The following is a 20759-nucleotide window of genomic DNA, read 5'->3' as shown; positions in this document are numbered from 1 at the left end:
GGCTGACCACGTCCACCACTGCAGCACCCAGTCTCATTGCATTATAACCACTGGCTTTCTGGTCTGTCTTCTCCAGGAAACTGAAAGCTCAGGGCAGGGCCTCTTTGGTTCGCTACTGTGCTCCTGGCATCTTGCAGAGTGCCTGGCAATTGATGGTCGTCCGATGGATATTTATTAATTTTTAAATAAAGGAGGATGTAAAAGAGCTCCTGTTAAGTCCCTAAAGTGATGTCGATGAACTTAGTGAGAACTCTTCACAAAATAGATACAAATTTTGTGGAGTATTTTAGTGTAAGTGTGCTTTAAATGAAGACTACATTATCTATGGATAGAGCTGTTTGGGGGAATGAAATGGCTCTAGGGTTTGGCATTAACAAGGTCATTCAAAATGAAGGTGGGGATCCCTTGTTGCTTTTATTAGGCTTTGTTGAGAATATTTTTCTAGAAACAGTTGTAAATAGTATAAGTCAATAGGAAAACATGATACAAGCTATTAATATTTAAAAGAATGTTTTTCCGGATCACTTCTGGTAAAGTAAGATCCCATCTCATAAGTGCATTGTTAAGGTCTATACAAATAGGTGGAATTAGTAGCATTCCTTCCTCACATTTATGTGCCACCACCTACTCCCTACTGAGCAATATGAGGTACTGGAAAGCCAAAAAATTGTGAGCTCTGAACTTCCATTTATTAGCTGTGAGGCCTTGAGTAATTTTTAACATTAAAATATGAGTGTATTAAAACACACAAAAAGCAAAAAAGTGAACATAATCACACCTGTTACCTATCACCCCATTTAAGAAATACAACTTCACCAATAAAGCTGCAGGGTCCTGTGTTCCTCTCCCTTTCCATTTCCCCTTCCTCCCTGTGGTTCTGGGAGGAAGGGGTTTCCCTGCCCGGGGCAAATTTTCTATGAATCTGGTGAAGGAAGACAATGGAAAGGGTAGGTTGGAGGTTAAAGGTTTGTTTGTCATGGCTCAGTCTCGCTTCTGCATGGCACTCTCTCTGAGCCCCAGCTGCCCCACTCTCTCTCTCCCTGCACTGTGCCCCACCTCCCTTGGCTCTCTACCATGCGCTCCCTCTCCAGTCATGCCACGCTCTGCTTCACGCTGGCCCCAACTTACTGACAGGAACTCCGTGGGCTGGTCCTTAGTGACTGGCAGGCACCTGACCAAATACATATCAGGAAAGGAGGGAAGGGGAAAGTGGTTGCTGCTCCCCACCCCTTACCCAGGACCTGCAATCCCCTGACAGACACACCACCACCACCACCACCACCCTGCCATGGTAAACATCACCCTGATGTGCAAACAGGTGATTATATGCATATCACTATCAAGGCCAGGCAGGAATTCTGGTTGAAAACTTCTATTTACCCACACTCCCCCAAGGTACCCAGGGTCCTGAATCTGTTGTTTTTTCCCCTGCCCATCATTGATACCTTTCCTCTACAGGTACATATTTCTAAGCACTAACAGTAGGTGGTTAAGCCTTATAAAAACATTACATAGTATGTACTAGTTTTCTTGCTAGTTTTTAGTATGTATTGTTTGATCCCTGCTTTTTCACAATCAAGGTGTTCAAGAGTTACTTGCTTTGACAGGTCTAGCTCTTGTTATCCATTTTATTGCTGCATAGTATTTCATTGTGTAACCACATCACCATGAATTTACTCATTTTCTAGTTGATAGGCATTTAGGTTGTTTCCATCATTTTGCTATCAAAACACAGGCTGCTATAAGCATTTTTATATGGATTTCCCTCTGTACACTATGGGAGGTTCTCTAGGGGACATGCCTTCAGTGTGGAGGCTCCTAAGGTGTACATGGCCTCCCCTTTCTTAGGTCCTGGCAGACTGTCCTCCCAAGTGCAGTCCTGCCTTCAGTAGCAGAGGGTAGGTCTTTCTGTTACTCCACATTCTCACCAACATCGGATATTGTCCAATTTCTTAATTTCACTACTCTGATTTGTGGAAAAGGTATCTTACTGGAGTTGTGATTTGCATTTTCCTGAGTCCAAATAAGGTTGAGCTCCTTGTCATTGTGCAGTTTAATTAAACTTACTATGCTCAGTTTCTCCATTTATAAAATAAGAATAATAGGTTGCTGTGGAGGTTATGAAGCCCATACTGTATGGTCAGCACATGCCAGTTAGGATTATAATGCTAATAGCCTATGACAAAACAATAACAATGTGATCCCTGGAGACTGCCAAAGTCTTGACTCTTCTCTTCCTGTGGGGAAGCTCACCAGGCTTAGTAGTGCCAGCTCCTTTGGCAGCTAGGGGCACATGGACGCCAAAACTAGAAGGGCAGAATGAGAGCAGGCATAGGGCAGGAGCGTAGTGTGGGTCTGGAGAGGGCTCTGAGGTCAGTGGCCCTAGGCCTGGCACCACAGGAGCAGTCTAGCAGGGGCATGGGTGGGATGGGTGGAGCTGGCTCTCAAATGCCACCTGCAGGTCCAGCAGGTCCCCAGCTCAACATCTCCAGCTACAGCTGGGATGTCTTTCCCAGTTGTTTCTCCTCCCTCTGCCTGCCCACTGTCCAGGAGGCAGCATCCTGTAGGGGAAAGATCATCGGCCTGTCACAGGCTCTAAAGCCGCAAAGGCTAGATTTGAACCAATTGATCAACATCCTTGATCCCCTGGACCTCAGTCTCTTCACTAGTAAGGTGGGAACAATTCCTACCTCCTTTGCAAAGATTAGTTGCCTCTAGGGTTTGTGGGAGAATTCAATGAGATACGGCATAAACGCTGAACATGGTGCTGGAGCAAAGAGTAAGCCCTCAATCCACATTAGCTACTGTTATTTCTTTGAGCTTGAATGCTTTTTTGTTTATTCTATGTTGAGGCGGAACAAGGCCATCTAATGCCACCTTAGGAAATTTCCATCTCCTCTGAGTCATGGTTTATGGCCATTGTTGCTCAGTAGTACAGTTACAAAATGAGAACTAAAGCACAAAGCAGATCTCTCTGTGGAAGAGGTTCCATAGTGATTGACTATGATCTTCCCATTTCCTTCTGTTTCCTCTCCAACTTAAAAGTGAGGTGTGGGGAAGCCCATCTTATTGCCCCAGTAATTTATGAAGCTACATGAGAAATGAAACTCACTGTGTATCAAATTTTCTCACAAGCCAACTAAACATAAATCTGTCAGTCTCATAAAATATATTATTTGAGTTAATTATTAGGGAATGAGATGTTAACAATAAATGGAATTAAACCATTTCTGCAATCAGTTCTTTCAAAGTCATAAATGTTTTGAAATTTTATTTTCACAAAAACCAAACTTGAATGCTTGGAGTTCATGTGTCAGAACCCATACTAGAATGGGAAGAGAGAGGAAAAAACATTTGTTTGTTGGAAGCATTCAAACGTGGTTCAGACTTAAACTTCATTCAGACAGGAAATGAAAGAGTCACAGAGATAAAAAGACCTTTCAGCCCCACATAAGAGAGAGGAAGCAATGTGGCCCCATGGCTATCCTGCCCTCAGTTCCACTCCTGGCTCCACTATTCACTGCTAGCTCTGCTCTTGGACAGCGAATATTTATTGTTTATTATGTGCCAGATATTGGCACCAGATATAAAATTATAAACAAAAGCAGATATGGTCCCTGCCATTCTGGGAAAAGCAGATGTTGATCAAATAATCACAAACCGGCCTAAATTTATAATGATTCCAAGGGCTGCAAAGAAGAGGTATACAATGAAACAAGAACCTGAGAGAGAGCTGATGATTTGGAGAATGGTCAGGAAGAGCTTCCCAGAGAAGGTGATGTATGAGCTGAGACCTAAAGAATAAGTAGGAGATAGCCAGGAAGAGCAGGGCAGAGAACATTCTATGAGGCTGGAGATGGGGAGGCCAGGACCTGGTATTATGAGTAAGGGAATGAAGGCTGAAGAATCTGATGGATGGCAAAGAGAGAGAGAAGCACTGGAGAGGCAGGCAGGAGCCAGGGCAGTGTTTCTTCATCCTAAGAGCAATGGGAAGCCTTTGAAGGATCTTCAGCAGAAGCATGGCCTGATCACCTGATCAGATTTGCATTTGGTAAGGATCGCTGGAGCTCTAGTACAAAGGGTGGATTGGCTTGGAGGGCAGCAGAATGGAAACTGCAGACCAGAAAGGAAGGAAGATTAAACAGCTCAACTGTAGCAACCTCTTAACTTACTGAAATAACAAGACATAAAGGCTAATTCTTCTGGACAAGAAAGCCCAGTTTCTGAGCAGTAGCATCTAACACACTTTTTTTCAGGTAATGTGCTGGGTTCAGGAAATAGGAAATCACCTCTTTATGGATGAGCTGGGCTTGGAAGGGTGCAGTCAAAAAGTAACTTTAATCTCCCTCCTCCCTTGGGTTAAATTTTGAGCAGATGCCATAGCTCTGATGAGTCTGCTTAGATACCAAGTAATAGGAGCCTTCTTCTGGCATTAGAAAATCAACTCCAGGCTAGAGATGACAAAATGACAGTCCAGTCTAGGATAATAATTGAAACTCTGAATCTGATTACATAAATTGACTCTTCTCACCATCCACACCCATTTTCTTCTCTCCTCTGTGCTCCCTTTCTCCCCACTCATCTGGTGCAGTTTCTTCCAGCAACTCACAATCCCACCTGTGACTCTGGGCAAGCCACCGAGCCCCTGCTCCTGACATCATCAACTCTAAAATACTGATCGTATTTTGTCTCCCTCCCTGAATTGTCAAGAAGCTTAAACTGATTGTATTTTGATCAGTGTCTAGCACATAATAAACGTTCAGTAAGTGTTAGCCTAGCAATTACTGTTTTTAGTGCCTTCTCTTTTCCTTAGGTTTTTCCCATCCTAAAGGAATTCCTCAACCCTATTTTCGATTCAAGCTGCAGTCTGTCTTTCCTTCCCACCCATTTTGAGGAGTCTGTATTCATTCCTCAAAACTTTGCATTTTGGGACCTACGTACAACAACTAGACTAAGACTTCTCCCTCCCCTTAAGTTCACCAGTCACTATGCACAATGACTGTCTCCTCACATTCCCTGTTAGTCACATAAAATCTCTCGTTGAAACTCGCATTTCATTTGACTTCATTGACACTGTGCTGATTGATTTCTTAATTAATTTAACAAGCAGGGGACTTTAAGATACTTGCTATGATTCCCTTTGTTAAACCTCACCAGGAAGGAACTCTAGCAGGTCTTATATTCAATTAGGGAAAATGAGCAGAGAATGGAGAAGAAATCAAGGTCACACTCTACAGTGGCAGGAAGGGTGGACTGGGCCCCCAGCCTCTGGGCTCATGGTCCAAAGCCCCTCTCTGTGGTCTGAGCTACAAAATAGGAGAGGATGTGTTCAGTCCTTTTGCTGCAGAGTTCTGGTGTCTTTTGTTTGGTGTGCCAGACAGCTGAACTAGATGCCAGAATATAACAACGAAGGGCCAGCTCAGAGTCCTGGAGACTAGACAGACCAGGAAAGTAGTGTTTCCAGTACAGTATGGTAGGGACTGGGGCAGTGGCAGGGGGCTTTGGGAGCAGAGAGGGAGGATGTCAGTCAAAGATCCCCCTTGTATCTCCAGCAACCCCTTCTCAACCTTCTTTGCCCATCTCACTGCCTCTGTCCTCTCTCCTTAAGCTTCCTCTAGTTCCCTCAACTCTTATGCCACATTGTAGTTATGGTTGGCCTCACCCCCAGAAAGAGCACTGTTATTTGTCACGGCGATTATTTTGCACATGCTGGGGGTGTCTTCTCAATAGGATTTCCTCATCACCAAGAGCCAGATCTTTTGCTTTCTTTTTATTCCTCATCATAACCTGTAACTTGATGGGTAAATTCATCACCGTTCCCAAGCATCTAACGGTCCCTGGCACATAGTAAGAATTAAAAAAGCTAAGCTCGTTAAATAAACACATATTGACAGTTAACCATAATGAAACAAAACTGGTGTAATTAACAGATTTGGGGCCATGTAAGGGTTGAATCAACCCTTCTCTCTCTCAGATTGTGGGTCCTTTTATGTCTTACTGTGCCTTTGGGATGGAAAGGTGTTGTGTGTGTGGGGGGGTGGCAATAAATCAGTGGTAGCTGTTACCTTTTTCCTGTTTTTGTGTCTAGTCCAAGCTCAAAGCAATTCCTGACTCGCACAGTCTGTTCTCTGAGCTCTCATAAGGCATGACATGTACAATTTTGACAACCATCAGCCATGAACATTCTAGAAGAGTTTGGAGTTCTAATAGCCCACCCAGTTCACTGTCCTCCCCAGAGTCCTCACCTTGGCAGTCTTTGAAAGGGTTGAGTTTGAGTAAACCAAGTCCAGTTACACACTCCTGTTTTTCCCCCAACCATGTGCCATTCTTCCAACTGGGCTATGAATTCCTCCAGACAACGACCACAGCTTACTCATCTTTGCGTTTCCAATGCCTAGCATTGAGGCCACGCCAAAAATAGGTACAGCTGTGGAAGGCAGATGGCAATTCCTCAATAGATTAAACAACAATTATCATATGACCTAACACTTCCCCTCCTAGGTGTATACTCCAAATAATTGACAAGAGGTGTTCAAACAAAAATTTGTACACTAATGTTTATAGCAGCATTATGCATAATAGCCAAAAGGTGGAAACTTGAACATCCGTCAGCTGTTGAATGCATAAACAAAATGTGGTATATCCATACAATGGAATATTATTCAGCTATAAAAATAATTTAAATACTGACACATACTACAACACAGATGAACCTTGTAAAGATAAGTAAAAGAAGCCAGAAAATATTGTATGATTCCATTTATATGAAATACCCAGAATATGCAAGTCCACAGAGGCAGAAAACAGTTTGGTGGTTGCCAGGGGCTAAAGGAAGGGAGAAATGGGCAGTGACTGCTTCAAGGGTATGTATGGGCTTTCTTTGGGGGCTGATAAAAATGTTCTGAAATTAGAGAGTGGTGATTGTTACACAATACCATGAATGTATGGAAAGGCACCGAATTGCACACTTGAAAAATGTTTGCAAAGATAAGTGTTCTGTTGTATGTATTTAATCACAATAAAAAAAAAGCACACAACCATTTTAAAAGTAAGACAAGTGAGGGGTTCAGGAGTTTAGGTGAATGGAACGTCTGAAGGACAGATGGAGGGGGAAAGAATAGTGAGCCTCCTAATGACATCACACACATTAAGGGGCTTAGCTGCAACCCCCTCAGTGGTCTTCCAGGGCTGAAAAACCAAGTCCTTCCAGGTGATATGAGAGAGAGAGATGGGAAATGAGTCGTCAGAGAGCTAGATGTAGCAGTAGGCACTGTGCAAACTCCCTTAGGTCCTGGGCTGGGTGTGGAGACGATTTGTGATGGTGAAGTTGCTATAAAAGCATTCTTCCTGGTCAGATTCCTTTGTTAGTTCAACAAGAACCTCTGGATTGCCCATCTGGGCCAGGCATTGTACCCTGCTTGCTCTATCCTTACTGCCTCTGGGGTCATGGACCTGTGCTCTCCACCCACTCCCCAGGCTGAAACCTGTGGGGACCTCCAAAAAGTGACTTTGCTCATAGTCACAAGACGTGACCACCACGGAGTAAGATTTGGCAGCCGCAGGCTCCTAACATCAGTATCCACAGGCCTAAGCTCTCTGCCCTCCTCTGCCTCTCTCTAGCTGTGTGGCCTGAGGCAAGCCACTCAACCTCTCTGAGCTTCAATATCCACGGGGAAGTGATAAGATTGACCCAGCCTAGATCACAGGGTTGTTGTGAGGCACACAAAGATCATGTCTGTGAAATTGCTGCCTATCAGATGTCCTATAAGGGCTCATTTTCAGAGTGGGCTCGGGGCACAGGTTTTGAAGTCAAAAAGCCAGAGTTCAGCAGCTGGGGCATCGTGGACAAGAGACTTAACTTGTCAGGGAACCTCGGGTTCTTATTCCGTAAATGCGGCACGAGCGCGCTTGTCAGAATTTTCTGTGAGGTCCAGAGGAGACGGTGCCCACAAGCAACCAGCACGGAGCTGGAAGGGGGCGAGCAGCAGGTAAAGGAGGGCGACCGCGAATTTCCCAGCCAGGGCCATTTGCCTTAGTCACTGCGGGCCCCCTAAAGGGACTGAGGGAAGAGAGGAAGGCAGCGCAGCCTCCCGCACACCCCGTGACGGCGCCTGTCCCTCTCAGCGGGAATCCGACTGCGCTGTCCGCGTCCCAGTCGGGTGGGCGTCTCCTCCTCCGCATCCGCATCTCTGCAGCTCTCGCGGGCGCTGCGGACAGTCGTCGTGGGGCTTTGCTCCCCACTCCCCCACCTCCCCCAAGGTCGAGGCTCTCTTCTCTAATGGTTTACAGTACTCGGGCTGGCCTTACACCTTCCGGCCAGTCGCACTGTAAATAATTTTCTTGTCTTGGGAATTCTAGAATGAAATAGAATGAAACGGCTTGCTCCCCACCCCCCCACCCCCTTCTGAAGGAGCGCGCCCCGCCCCGCCCCGCGGACTGACAGTCCGTGGCCCTGCCTGGGTCTGCTGAGCCGGGGAGAGCCTACAGCACGTTGGGAGGATGGAGACGCAGCCCTGGGGGAGCTCATCATAAAAAGGTTACCAGGAGTCCAAAAATTACTAGGCTTCTTGGAGTGTATGGATACTATGCAGGCAGTGCTGGGATTTCAAGAGCTCCTGAAAAAAAGGATTTTCTTGTTGTGTTTCTTTGTTAGGTGTGGCTTTCTCTTTTTTTCTTGTTGGTAGTCAAAAAATGGAAGATGGAGCTTCCTGAACCTGAGTTGCAAGATCCTAGAATTACCATGGAATCTAATGGGAAAGGGTTAAATGTAGGAGTGAGCTGGCATTTCTCTTTATTGAAATCCTTTGGCAGACAGTGGTTTAACACTGAGAATTAAAAAGCACCCTTAGAATAAAGAGTGGGGCCTGGTGTGGGCCAGGACTCAGCCCCAAGTCAGTGCCTCTTACACCAAAGGACACGCGACGTGGGCCAGGAGCCCACAGCTTGGAGGGAGACAACAGCTTTCATTGCTTCTCAGTGCGTGACCTGGGGAAAGTCACAAAACCTCTCTGAACCTCAATTTCTTGATCCATGAAATGGAAATGATAATACCTGCCCTGCCTGCTTTCCTGCACTGTCAAAAGCACCAAATGAAGTGAAGGTTTTGGACAATAAACAATGAGTGGAATATCATTACAATTCAATGTCATGAGCAAAAAGCCAGTTACTCTGGGAAGGTGGTTTCTACTGAAAATGTTTCAGACCAAGAGAGATTATAAAGGTCATGGGGATTTAAAAATAAATTGGTGAGATGACAGTAATAATGGAAGGGCACTTTTGAGGTGCCAGTAATAACAGAAGGAAGAGTGCCAAGGAAGGGAGAGCAGTGGGGCACTCAGGGAGTTCAGCGATGGCAGCAGGGAAGGAGGAGGTGTGGCCGGGTCCCGCTGGCGGAAGCTGGGGGTTTGTTCACCCCAGGCAGAGGAGTTGAGTGGGTGGTGACAGCTTGTGATGTGAGCTTATGATTCTGTGAGTCACAGCACCGTCCATACTGAGGGTCCCATACAAAAAGCCAGAGCCAGGAATAGGCATGCCTTCAGGACTGCTCAAGAACCAGGGAGAAGCTGGCTGGCTGGGAGGGCCAGGACGCTGCACTCAGTGGGTGCTGCAGGCAAGTTCTGGGAAAGCCCAGCAGGAGGCCATCAGGGGAGATCAAAAGCATACAGACATGTGAGCTAACAGGTGTAAAGACCAGCCACAGGGATGGGATTGGAGGCCAAGACCAGTTCTGAAGGAGGTAGAACGCTAGGCAGGGTGAAAAGAATGCCACTGGGCAATAAGGAAACCTAGAAGGCTCCCTGGGACAGAGCCAGGGCTGCAGGGCAAAGGGAGTCTTGATTCCCAGCAGTGAGACACCTGTGTTTAGGTCATGCTCCTCCAGAGGGCAATTAGGGACAGCGGGCTCCTTGAGACCTGGTGCAGTGTCTCATTCCTCTCTGTGGCCTTTCTGCCTTGCACATTGCCAAGCATGCAGAAGGCATTCAGTCAGTGTTCACTGGAATGAACCAACACATGAACAAGGCCAAATTCAAAATACCCAGTAAGCTTTGAATTTTATTCCCCACTTTGGTGACTTTTGACAGCCTTTGGCTTTCTTCTTAGTGCCAGATAGCTAATCCCAAGACCATCCACACTGTGCCTCCTGAGAACTCCTGGCCATCCAGCTCATCTCTGGTCTCCTTCCCTTCTCTTTATATGGTAGATGTGCTCAAAATAGTCACAGTCCACTTAGTGGCTTGTTTCCATGGCATCTTGCTCCTTCATTATGCCAAACCCAACCTGTCTCTAGATACCAGGCATTGTTGTACCTTATTCAGTTCCCAGCTGCATTTATATCCTTTCCCGATACAGAATGTCTTACATTAGAAGTTAACTTTTAAGATGCACTTAAATGCATTTAGGACATGGGTTTTTTTCAACTAGAAATAGAAAACTTCTCAATAACTTCCTTGCAAACCAAGTTTCCTTGTCAGCCCTTTTCAGTGACTCTTTCAAAACTTTTTCCCACACATAATGTACATGAGCCCTGGAAAGAGTATCCAGGAGAAGCATCTGGCTCCCCAAATAATGTCAGGTTCTCAAACTTCCACCTATATCTGGGAACTCAACCCCAGCATTGGTCACTGTCATAATCAGCAGTCTCACCCTCAATACTGAAGGAGACTGAACAATGTCTCAAGAAATGTAGGAGCAAGAGTCACAGTGACATTTAATTTTATTTTACTCTGTCATTCTTATTACACCAGACCATTTGTATTTTTAAGGTTTCCAACATGGTTTTCAGCACTATAATGAAGAAGGATCTATCTGGCCCATTCTTATAATCCATTTTGCTCCACTCAGAGACTCTGAGTGACTTGCCCACAGCTACTTTCTCAGCTGTAAACTTCTAAGACTTAAGAAGCACTCAGATGGGGCCCACTACTGCCAGTTCAGGATATTTTCAAGGTGGATTTTTACATCTGTTGGCAGAACTGTCTGCCACAACAGTGGTCACTTGTAGCAGCCAGTGTGGATAGGCTTGTCGTTGGCCCAGCAGCTAGTCTTGTTCTTCACTTGGGGTCCTTGCCTGCCATTCCCTACCTTCCCATAAAGCACCATATTGATTCCCACATTTGGTATCTCTCACTTAAAAGACTTCTCATGGCTCAGCTCAATGTATTGCAGAAGTCTTCCATCCTTACCCTTCCTTCAATGCTCAATGGGCCTCTACATAGCAGACCATTTATTGTGGCTAAGGTATAATTCCAAGTTCCTTAGAACAACTTCCCTCTGAGTATGCATCAAAAATCCAATTTTGATTTCCCCTGCTCTTTCTATGCCTGCACTTAGAGCTAAAGTGGATATATAAAGTTCATGTGAACTGCAACTTGTAAGAGAGATTTTTCTAAAGGGCTGGTTGTGCATACTGCACATGTAGTAATTCTTGTAGGGGAAAGTCTTTGCTGCTTGCTCACTGTGCTGGGTTGAATTATGTCCCCCATAAAAATATATTCAAGTATGTCCTAATTCCCAGTATCCCTGAATTTGACTTTATTAGAAGTAGGGTCTTCAAAGATGTAACCAAATGAAGATGAGGACATACTGGATTAGGGTGGGCCTTAATCCATCAACTGCTGTTCTTAATGATAAGAGAGACCATTATACACAGAAGGAAGGTGGCCAGGTGCAGACAGAAGCAGAAATTGGGAGTTATGCTGCCATAGGCCAAGGAATGCAAAGGATTTCTAGCACCTGCCAGCAGGTAGAGGAGACAGGAAGGAGTCTTCCCTGGAGACTTTATTCAGCTTCTAACCTCCAGACCTGTGAGAATATACATTTCTGTTGTTTCAAACCCCCGAGTTTGTGGTAATTTGTTATAGCAGCCCTAGGCAGCTAATACCTATTCCCCAACCAGAAAACTAGATAAAGGTGTGGTTTGAATCTCTTGAATTTTGTCCCGCCTCCAGTGTTCAACTTCCCCAAGGATAAATGGCAATTTGCCCAGTTTTTTTGGGTGATAATATTTTTTGTACTTTTGGAAGAAAAAAGTGCAGATTTCCTTGTCCCCTGATATTGGTAACATTATTATCCATAATGCATAATACATTTGAGATACTACCTAAATATTTATAGCTCCCCCTGGAGTAGAAATGCCTGACTGATACCCTGATGAAAGGCTGCTTGGGAGCTGCTCCTAGCTGTGCCACAGACCGCTGGAACCTTCCCTCACACCCAGCTAGTGCACTAAACGTTGTGGCTGCCTGAGTTGACTCATTAACCTGCAAGGACAGCAGGCAACTTGGGGGTCACATGTGATAGGTAATGGGGAGTATAATGACCATTGTAAATTATCTTCCAAGGAAAATCTCTAAACAAAGAGCTTTTTTTTAATTTTTTTTAATTTTGTCTTTGGAGAAAGAATTCTAGAAAATATCTAGGTCACTGACTATGGTGGGGAATTGGTCTTTGAGATCAAGGAGGGCAAGTAAGAGGGGATGAAGATGAGGATCTATCAGATTCCCGGGCTACCAGAGCTTAGCAGAGCCCTCAAACTCATTGACTCCAAGTGACATTTTACAGACAAGGGAACCGAGGTCCAGAGAAGGAAAGCTACTCAACTAGAGCTCCATGTCTAGCAAAGGGCGGAGCCAATATCAGAGTCCAGGACTCCCATCATAATCCAAATTAGAAATCAAGCACTGAAAAAGTAGGAGGGTTTAGATGCGTGGATATAAATTTTGTAGAACCCCACTTTGTAGCTGGTGACACACGTTTCCCAAGGGAGAATATACTGAGAAGAAGCCACAAACCACAAACTCATGGTTTGACCTCTACTTTATATTTTTTAATTATATTTAGCTTCATTCTTAACATTGAAAGATTCGGTGAGTTTCCGTAAAACTCTGGCCTCTGGCTGCTCTGCGAAAAGTCAGCTGATGTGTGAGAAACTCAGGAAGAGCTGCCCTCCTCTCAGATGGGCCCTTGCGCCCAGGCTGATTTGTCCCACCACCTGGTGGCTTCACAACTCATCCCCCGCAGGCCCTGGAGTTTGCAGCCCCTGGGAGCTGGGCAAGAAGGGCAGATGCCCTGAGCCCAAGGCTGACAATTAGGATTAGAAATGGTGGAGGGTTAAGGGAAGCTAGCAAAGGAGCCGGGAGACAAGAAAAACCAGAGAACCTAGGTCACATCTTGTCCAAAAATTCAGGGACAGAGTTTTCAACTATTTTTAGATAAAGTAACAGGATGTGGAAACCAAAAAAAGTGATCAGTTCTCTGATACTGCACAATGGTGATGACTTATGCAAAACATCCTACTTCCTATTTTTAACTAGATCAGAGAAGCTGCGTCAGAGGGCTCACTGCTGACTCATCCTGTTGAGGGGCCTTTCTCTGAATTGTATAAATACCATCTACACAAGCTGAGACCATTTGAAAAGGAAAAAAAAAAAGCAGTAAAGACTACTTCACCCAGGGTGTTCTTATAAATAGTGTTCTGAGTGGGATCGGGGTGTTTCGGGCCACAGTTTTCTGGAAATTGTCTAGGATTTCATGGTTGAATGGTGCAGACATTCAAAAAGAAATCAATCACTTATTTAAGCTGAATTAATGATCCTGTGTCTTTTTTTGCACTCTCTAGTGACAATTTTTTCAGTAGATAACAGGGAGAATTATGCTGATTTTTCAGCAAAATTATTTTCTAGGTGTATAAATATCCCTAATCCAGGGCTAAGCATTTTATTGGAGAAAAGGAATCAGGAGCGAGAGCAAAGGATTCTCAATGCTTTGTAGGTGAGAACTACACCATGACTCCAGTGGGACTTGAATGAGACCTCAGCCGCCATGGAATGCAGCCCCTCCCCAGCTCACTAGTAGGAAATGGAGCCTTAGCAGATGCTGTGGGGGCCGAGTTCCACCCCGGGGCTGCATCATTCAGTGTGCTCCAGTGATTTCCAGCTGCCCGGCTCTGCTGTGCTTCGCCTGGGGGCTTTTTCATAACCAAGGAAAGCCAGCTATCCAGGGAATGAATAACACCCAGGAGCTACAACAGCCCACAGCCAGCAACTGGCAGGAGTTGGTGTATAGATACCCCAGTCCTGCACCTCTCAGAGAGATAACCTCTATGCATGGGTCCTACAAGACGTTTAACACAGAGAGTAGGATGCTGGCTTTGGTAGGGAAAGATCTCACTAGAAGTTAATGCTGTAAAAATGTTTTGTTTTCATTGTGTGTGCAAGTTGTCATTTTATGTATGTATATATACAATGTACATACTATGTGTATAATGTACATATAATATTTGCATATAATAATGTGTATATGATGTATACACACACATTACTTTCTGTTTATGGAAGGTGATACTATTTTTCCATTTACAATTATGTTATAAGGTTTCCTCTTAGAATGGACTTATTTAAGCAAAAATTCTGAATTGACTGAAAGAACATTTAAGTACATGAGAGAGCATGGCCTCCGTCAATATGATAAAAAATTGCAGAGGGTGAGCATGGATGACCACAGTTAGTCCGGTGTCCTCCTGCTCCATTTTGCAGATCCCTCGAGTGTTGTAGCAACGGCCAAGAAGCACAAGAGGACAGAAGGCTGGCTGTAGGCCACTTGCCTCTATTTCAAGCAGGGCAAATGTGTCTTCACTCAGCTGGGAATCTGTGATTGAAAGAGTGAATCAGAGGAAGAATCTGCTGTTTAAACTTCAGTTTGAAAATTTCAGATGGAGTCCAACACTTAATTGATCCAAGAGATTGAGGCCCAGAGAGGGTCAATGACATTTGGCAGTTCCCATGTGGAGTTGATGACAGAGCCAGGACAAGCCCCCAGTCAGTCACATAACTCCCACCCGCGTCCTTCCCCCTGGGCTTGCTTCCTGAGGAGGCAGGAACTTGGGGAGGGCCTTGCAGGAGGCGGGCAGTGACTGGGGGAGAACCGGGGAGATCCAGGAGGGCCCAAGTGTGAAGGGACCTGCAGGTGGCTCTGCAGGGGGGGTAGGTGGGAAGAGCTTGTCACTAAAGGGAGGGTTCAGACCAAGGGAGAGTGAGGCATGAGGTGGGGAAATAGGCGGGGTCAAGCCGGAGGAGAGCCAGAAGGTCAGCTCGCCAGGACGTGTGGATCCAGATCTCCAAGCTGGGAAATGACACATAAAAACCATGCTTTAGGAGGCAGCGTGATAGAGAGTAACTATGTCCAAATATTGCTTCAGAACACACTGTGGACAAGTTTCTTAGCCTCTCTGTGCCTCAGTGTCCCCATCTATTCAATAGCAATAGCATGAGAACTTCCTTCAGAAGATTTTGGTGAGCACTAACGGAAATAAGACACCATAAAAAGTGCCCGGTACCTAGTAAGTGCTCAATAAATACTGGCTATTATGATGTTTTCTCTGAAGGACTGAATTGAGCCAAGAGAGGGAAGGGCTTTGGCTAAGCTAGGTCATAGCAGAGCTAGAATTAGAAGTCAGTTCTTCTAATTTCTAATTCAATATTCTTTTTCTTTCATTGCATCATGTTTTTAAGCAGGGTATTATTTATTTTATTGAATGTGTTAGCATTTCCACTTGCAAGATGTAGCACCAGTATTGTGTCAGTACAAACATACTTTCACAATGGCTTCCTTCCGGAAAAACCATGCTGACTGATTTATTTCACTCCCTCATTAACATCGCATTTAGAGTGAGTGCACTGCTTGCTTTGAAAAGCGAGACTTCCCATTTTCAGGTCTTCAGCCACTGACATCGAAGCCTGACTTCGAGCTGTACGAAATTACACATGACATTTGGAATTTAATAACAAATCTGGTAGCTTCTTTGTGTCTGTGGAGAAAATAACATTATTTTGACCAAATGTTATCTTTTTTCCTTTTTTTCATCAAATAAATCATACTTAAAATCCAAGAGCTTCTGTTGTTCTTTATGATTCACTAATCAACCATGAAAGAACAAAACACCCAAATGCTGAAACGTGGATGTCAGCATGTAGGTGGCCCTCTCCCGGAGACTACGGGCTCCCAGAGAGTCAGGACTTGAAGAGACAGCCACTTCCTCAGAGACTCTGTAGCCCACCGCCTTCATCGTGTAGACGAGAAAATTAAGCTCAGGAGGGTGAAGTGAATTCCGCAAAGTCACCAAGCTAGTTGGTGTGTGAAAAGGGATTTTGAACCCATTTTTTGCTGACTTTGAGTTTCCATTGCATCATGTCCTGCAACAACTCATGGATTCCTAAGAAGTCTTCTTGCCTTGTTAAGCACAGCAAATCCAGTTTGCTGCTTGTTTTGGCAAATAAGTTTTACTGAAGCACAGTCATGCTCCTTCATATACTTGTATCCTCTCTACAGAGGCAGAGCAGCTGCAGCAGAAACCCCCTGGCTACAAAGCCTAAAATACTGACTGTGTGTCCCTACAAGGAGAAGTCTGCCACACCCCGCTGTGTACCAAGCTTAGCTGAAATCCTTTTTGCTTTTATTCTTTTTGTATCAGACTCTACTGTCAAAAGTTGAAGAAAGTGGATTGGGCAGGGAATAATGGAAAAGGAGAAAAAAGAAAGAGCTACCATTTCTTTATCCAATTTGGGGAGACTTCATATGTGTCATCTCATTTCATTCTCAGGAAGATGCCTTTCAGATTGCTGTTTTTAGCCCCAGTATATAAATAAGAAAACTGAGGCTCACAGAGATAAGAGCTAAGTTGTCTAAATTTGATGTCACTATTAGCAGAAGTAGGGTTTTGAGTCCAGCCTTCCCCATTCTAAAAATCTCTATCTACTATACCATATGATTCTCAGAGTCAAGGTTACTTTCAGTGTTTAAAAAAACTTCATACACCATTGCCTAAATTGAAATAGTTTAATTAAAAAATAATGCTGTTTACCAAATTATTTGATAAGTAGTTAGTGATGGGTGAAAATGGTCTAATCCATGATGCTGTAATCAGTTTTGTGTTTGGGTGTTCAATCACACAAGTGAGAGAGTTGGACTGCAGAAATTGAGAACAGAGCATTTTTTAACAATTAGCATTTTGCATATTTGAAGAAACTTGATGGATTAATGATCCCTTCAGCAACAGGCAGAATGGGAATCCCATGTGTATGTCTACACAACTAATTACATAGGCACCATGTTGATGTGTTTTTATGTGATCAGTAATCCCTCCTGTCCAAGACTTGCTAAAATTTTCTAAAGCAGTGGGTACCAAATACATCTAGCCGTCTGAATCACCAGTGAAGTCCCTTAACACATGGACTCCCAGGATCCTCCCCCGCTGTCTAGTCAGTATATCTGGGTTTAGGTTTGGGAATCTGTAATGTTATTTCATTTGTTAACCTCTGGAAGAGACTCTGATGGTCAGCTAGCCTGAGGAACCACTGCTGTGGGAAGTGAGCTGAGGGACACCTGTATCTCTGTGGCAGCCCTGCTGGCCCTCCCCTCCACCCTCTAAGCCTATCTACTTCCTGAGCCCCAGGCTGGGGACAGTGGGCACATTGTTCTTTGTCTTGGCTGGATGAGGCTGGGGACCAGGGCACCACACCATGTATTTCTCAGCATCCGGTAAAGCAGTGCAAACACATTCTGCCTCCATTGTAATTACTGTGGCTACTTATGCTTTCATTTCCATCATGGCCTTTCTGCTTTCCATTTGCATTTGTGAACATTCATCAAAGGACACCTCAAATGACAGATCAAACTCTGATTTCTTCTGCAACCTGACTATAAAACTCAGGTTCATGGACACCCAGAATTTAGATGACAAAAGGCTATTATCCTGTGTACCCTATTATTCATCTCCTTTTCCTCTCCCACTTTTAAAAAATGTCACTGCAACCATTAAGGATTAAAACCAAAAGGGACTTCAGACCCTGAACGTTTGGTAGTCTCAGTCACCCATTAACTTAAATCTGTCCTCTCCACTACATGGAGGTTATATCAGCCTGATACAACAGGCTTTTACATATAGGTATATAACCACACTTAACCCACATTAATTTTTTTAACAAGTTTCTCTCTTTTCCATAGTATAAGTTAAGTGAAATAATTACTGTCAATGGTCTTTGCCAGTGTTATTGAGTGGATGAGAAAGCTAGTTCTTACTCATTTAGGATTAGATATTCTTGTTTCTTTCAGGTGAGTAAGACAAAAATATATGATGTGTGAAGATTTCAACATATCTCATATTATAATTAGGATTGATTAAGTCCTAACAGAGAAAGCTGCAGATATATAATCTACAAAGAGGGAAGACAATGTTTAACATTGGATGTAGAACAATAAAATAATTATATTACTATGAAAGTGTTTCAAATTATTGTATCTGACTGCCAGAGTGAAATATGGCTGACCACAAACATGGAGTCAGTGAGGACATCAGAATGACACTTGGAAGACCCCAACCCATTATAGCCACCATGGTGGGGTTCATGAGATGAGAAACAGTGACTCCGGTTAAAATGCAGTACACTTTTATAAGCCATTAAAATCAGAGGTGAACAAGGAAGCTCTATTAAATTACCGTGGGCAGTATCTTTTGGCTTCTACAAGATTAACAGCACATTTCACAATAGATGTCTTAAGAAATTTAACTAACCATTCATTTAAATCTAACATGAATAAGCTGCAGTTAAACAAGTATTTTATGTCCCAAGTTTAACTGGCTCTAATAGACAAGCCTAAATCATGTTTTCAGAATCAAAATTGTCTTTTGTGACAGCATCTCCTTGCCAGACGGTCCTTCCAATAGGGACAAGTACTTCAGAGTAAGGGCAAGCGTGCCTAACAGGTAAAGACAGCAAGATACTTCCCAGAAGTCTGGTGAACTGTTCAAAGTCCCAGTCTGTTGGAAACAAAGGAGATTATGCTACTTCAGAAAGGTAGTTTTGTTTTGAAGGAAATTAAGATCCCTTTACCAATCTCTCTAATGCCCTTCTCATTGAGAAGAAGGGTAAACTGAGGGAGAGAACCTGGCCATGGGTCCCTAAAGGGACTGCCTCCCCTGTGCCTTGGCACTTACTATATTATATATAGTATAGTAGCACTAAATGCTACTATATAATGTTAAGTATTGTCAAAGCATTAAACAAGGACTTCCCAACTAGACTGGGAGCATACCAAAGTCAGGGACCAAGGTGAACTATCTGAACATTACCAGGACCTTCTTTGAGATCTGTTCAAATGTTTGCTGTAGATGTTGGTAATGTTGTTAGGTAGATGAGTTAGTTAATAAATAGAATTTAGAAGTGCAAGAGCACCCAATTCCCTCTAAAAGTTGAGCAGTTCACTCTTTGCCTTAGTTAATATGGAGCATATACCTTCTGTGTAGGAGCAATACATGGAAAATGAGGGTAGAAGTTCACACATTGTATCCATTTATTAATATATTTATACACACTTGGTTATTTAGAAAATGCAACAAAGTGTAAAATCATCAGAATATTTAAATAGGCCAGAACCACAAATGCATCTTTACTTTCTCCAATAATTTTTTGGTTGAAAGTCACGCCAGTTATATCACCATTTTGCTGAGTATAGGCTGTAGAACTGGTCCTGCTTGGTAATAGTTATTATAGGTACAATTATTCCATGGTTTAATAATTTAGGGAAATTCCAGGTGAAACAAAGTTAAGAGAGATTTCTTTATTACAGAGTTTCTCAAATTTTTGAATTATGCCAACACGCTTTCTGAATCTTCAAGGTTGGAAGGCAGGTAGGATGGATTCACTAGCATCATGTAATTCTTTATGGAACAATTAAGGGACAAGGGATCTGAGGAACACACTTTGGGAAATGCTAAATCAGACACTTTTCTATTGTAGGCTCCTTCTGTTAGAGAAACTTCACCATCCAAGACCTGAAATGCAAGACCTGCAATTCTGTAAAACTTCCTGGAGTGGTGGTTCTCTATCCTGGCTGCCCATTAGAATCACCAGGGAGCTTTAAACAGGCCAGTGCCCAAGCCCCATCCCAGGCCAGCTACATCAGCATCTATGAGGGTGAGTTTTCTGATCTACAAAATGGTAATAATACCTACCCCCAACAGGGTTGCTGTAAAACACAAATGCGATCATGCATGTAAAATACCTACTCTTCAAAAAAAATGTTTCTTTCTGGGGATAGTATAGATTTCCAATTCAGAAATATAGAAAATATTATGAAAATAGAAAATCACTATTTGGCCTCCCTGGTTTTGCACCCATGGATGCTAAAATTAGAGGGTAAATGAATAATGGCGAACAAGATGTTTGCATTGTCTCAGAGTATTTCTCCACAATATACTAGTTAATTGCAAAGGGAAACTTAGTAACTTTCCTGTGAAAGACCATGACAGACCCCATCTTAACCCAGTGATGTAAGGCAGCCTCACCAGTAATGAGGGACCTCAGCGTCACGATCCAGAGGGACACTGAGCCGAGCACAGTCTGTAGTATTCTTGCAAATGTACATTATCTGGGTTTACTTACCAGGAAACATCAGACAAACCCAAATCAAAGGACATTTTACACAGTAACTGGCCAGGACTCTTCAAAAGAGTCAAGGTCATGAAAGAAGACTGCAGAGCTGTCCCTGAGTGGATGGGACTGAAGAACTATGAAAATTAAAAGCAGTGTGTGAGTCTAGATTGAACTAAGTACTGGAAAAGGGACATTAGTGGGACAATTGACAAAGAGTCAATAAACTCTGTAGATCATGCATTTTTCACTGGTTTTTTTTTTACCTGGTTTTAATAATTGTGCTATGGTTATGTAACATGGTAATATTTGGGGATGATGAATAAGAGTAAA

At 43.6% G+C, this 20759-nt stretch overlaps 1 protein-coding gene across 5 annotated transcripts in view; it reads left to right on the top strand.

The window, feature by feature from the left end:
- The window catches only part of DPYS (dihydropyrimidinase), a 461295-nt gene that overhangs the window by 100133 nt on the left and 340403 nt on the right, over positions 1 to 20759 (top strand). Inside the window, exons 9-10 of one of the 5 annotated variants that reach the window (XR_012128352.1) lie at positions 19794 to 19970; positions 20442 to 20667. The exons of 1 other annotated variant lie outside the window; for it this stretch is intronic. Coding sequence is in view for 2 of the 4 variants with exons in the window: in XM_073229950.1 (XP_073086051.1) it covers positions 4592 to 4678 (87 nt within the window). In the remaining 2 variants the exon portion in view is untranslated. Of the gene's footprint in view, positions 1 to 4591; positions 4694 to 19793; positions 20668 to 20759 lie in introns of those variants that run through there. 3 more of the 5 variants (XR_012128351.1, XM_073229953.1, XM_073229950.1) reach the window with 3 other exon arrangements.

This window comes from Manis javanica, chromosome 2, assembly GCF_040802235.1.
Source record: "Manis javanica isolate MJ-LG chromosome 2, MJ_LKY, whole genome shotgun sequence".
Classification (NCBI taxonomy): Eukaryota; Metazoa; Chordata; class Mammalia; order Pholidota; family Manidae; genus Manis; species Manis javanica.
This window is presented reverse-complemented; position numbering and strand designations above follow the sequence as displayed.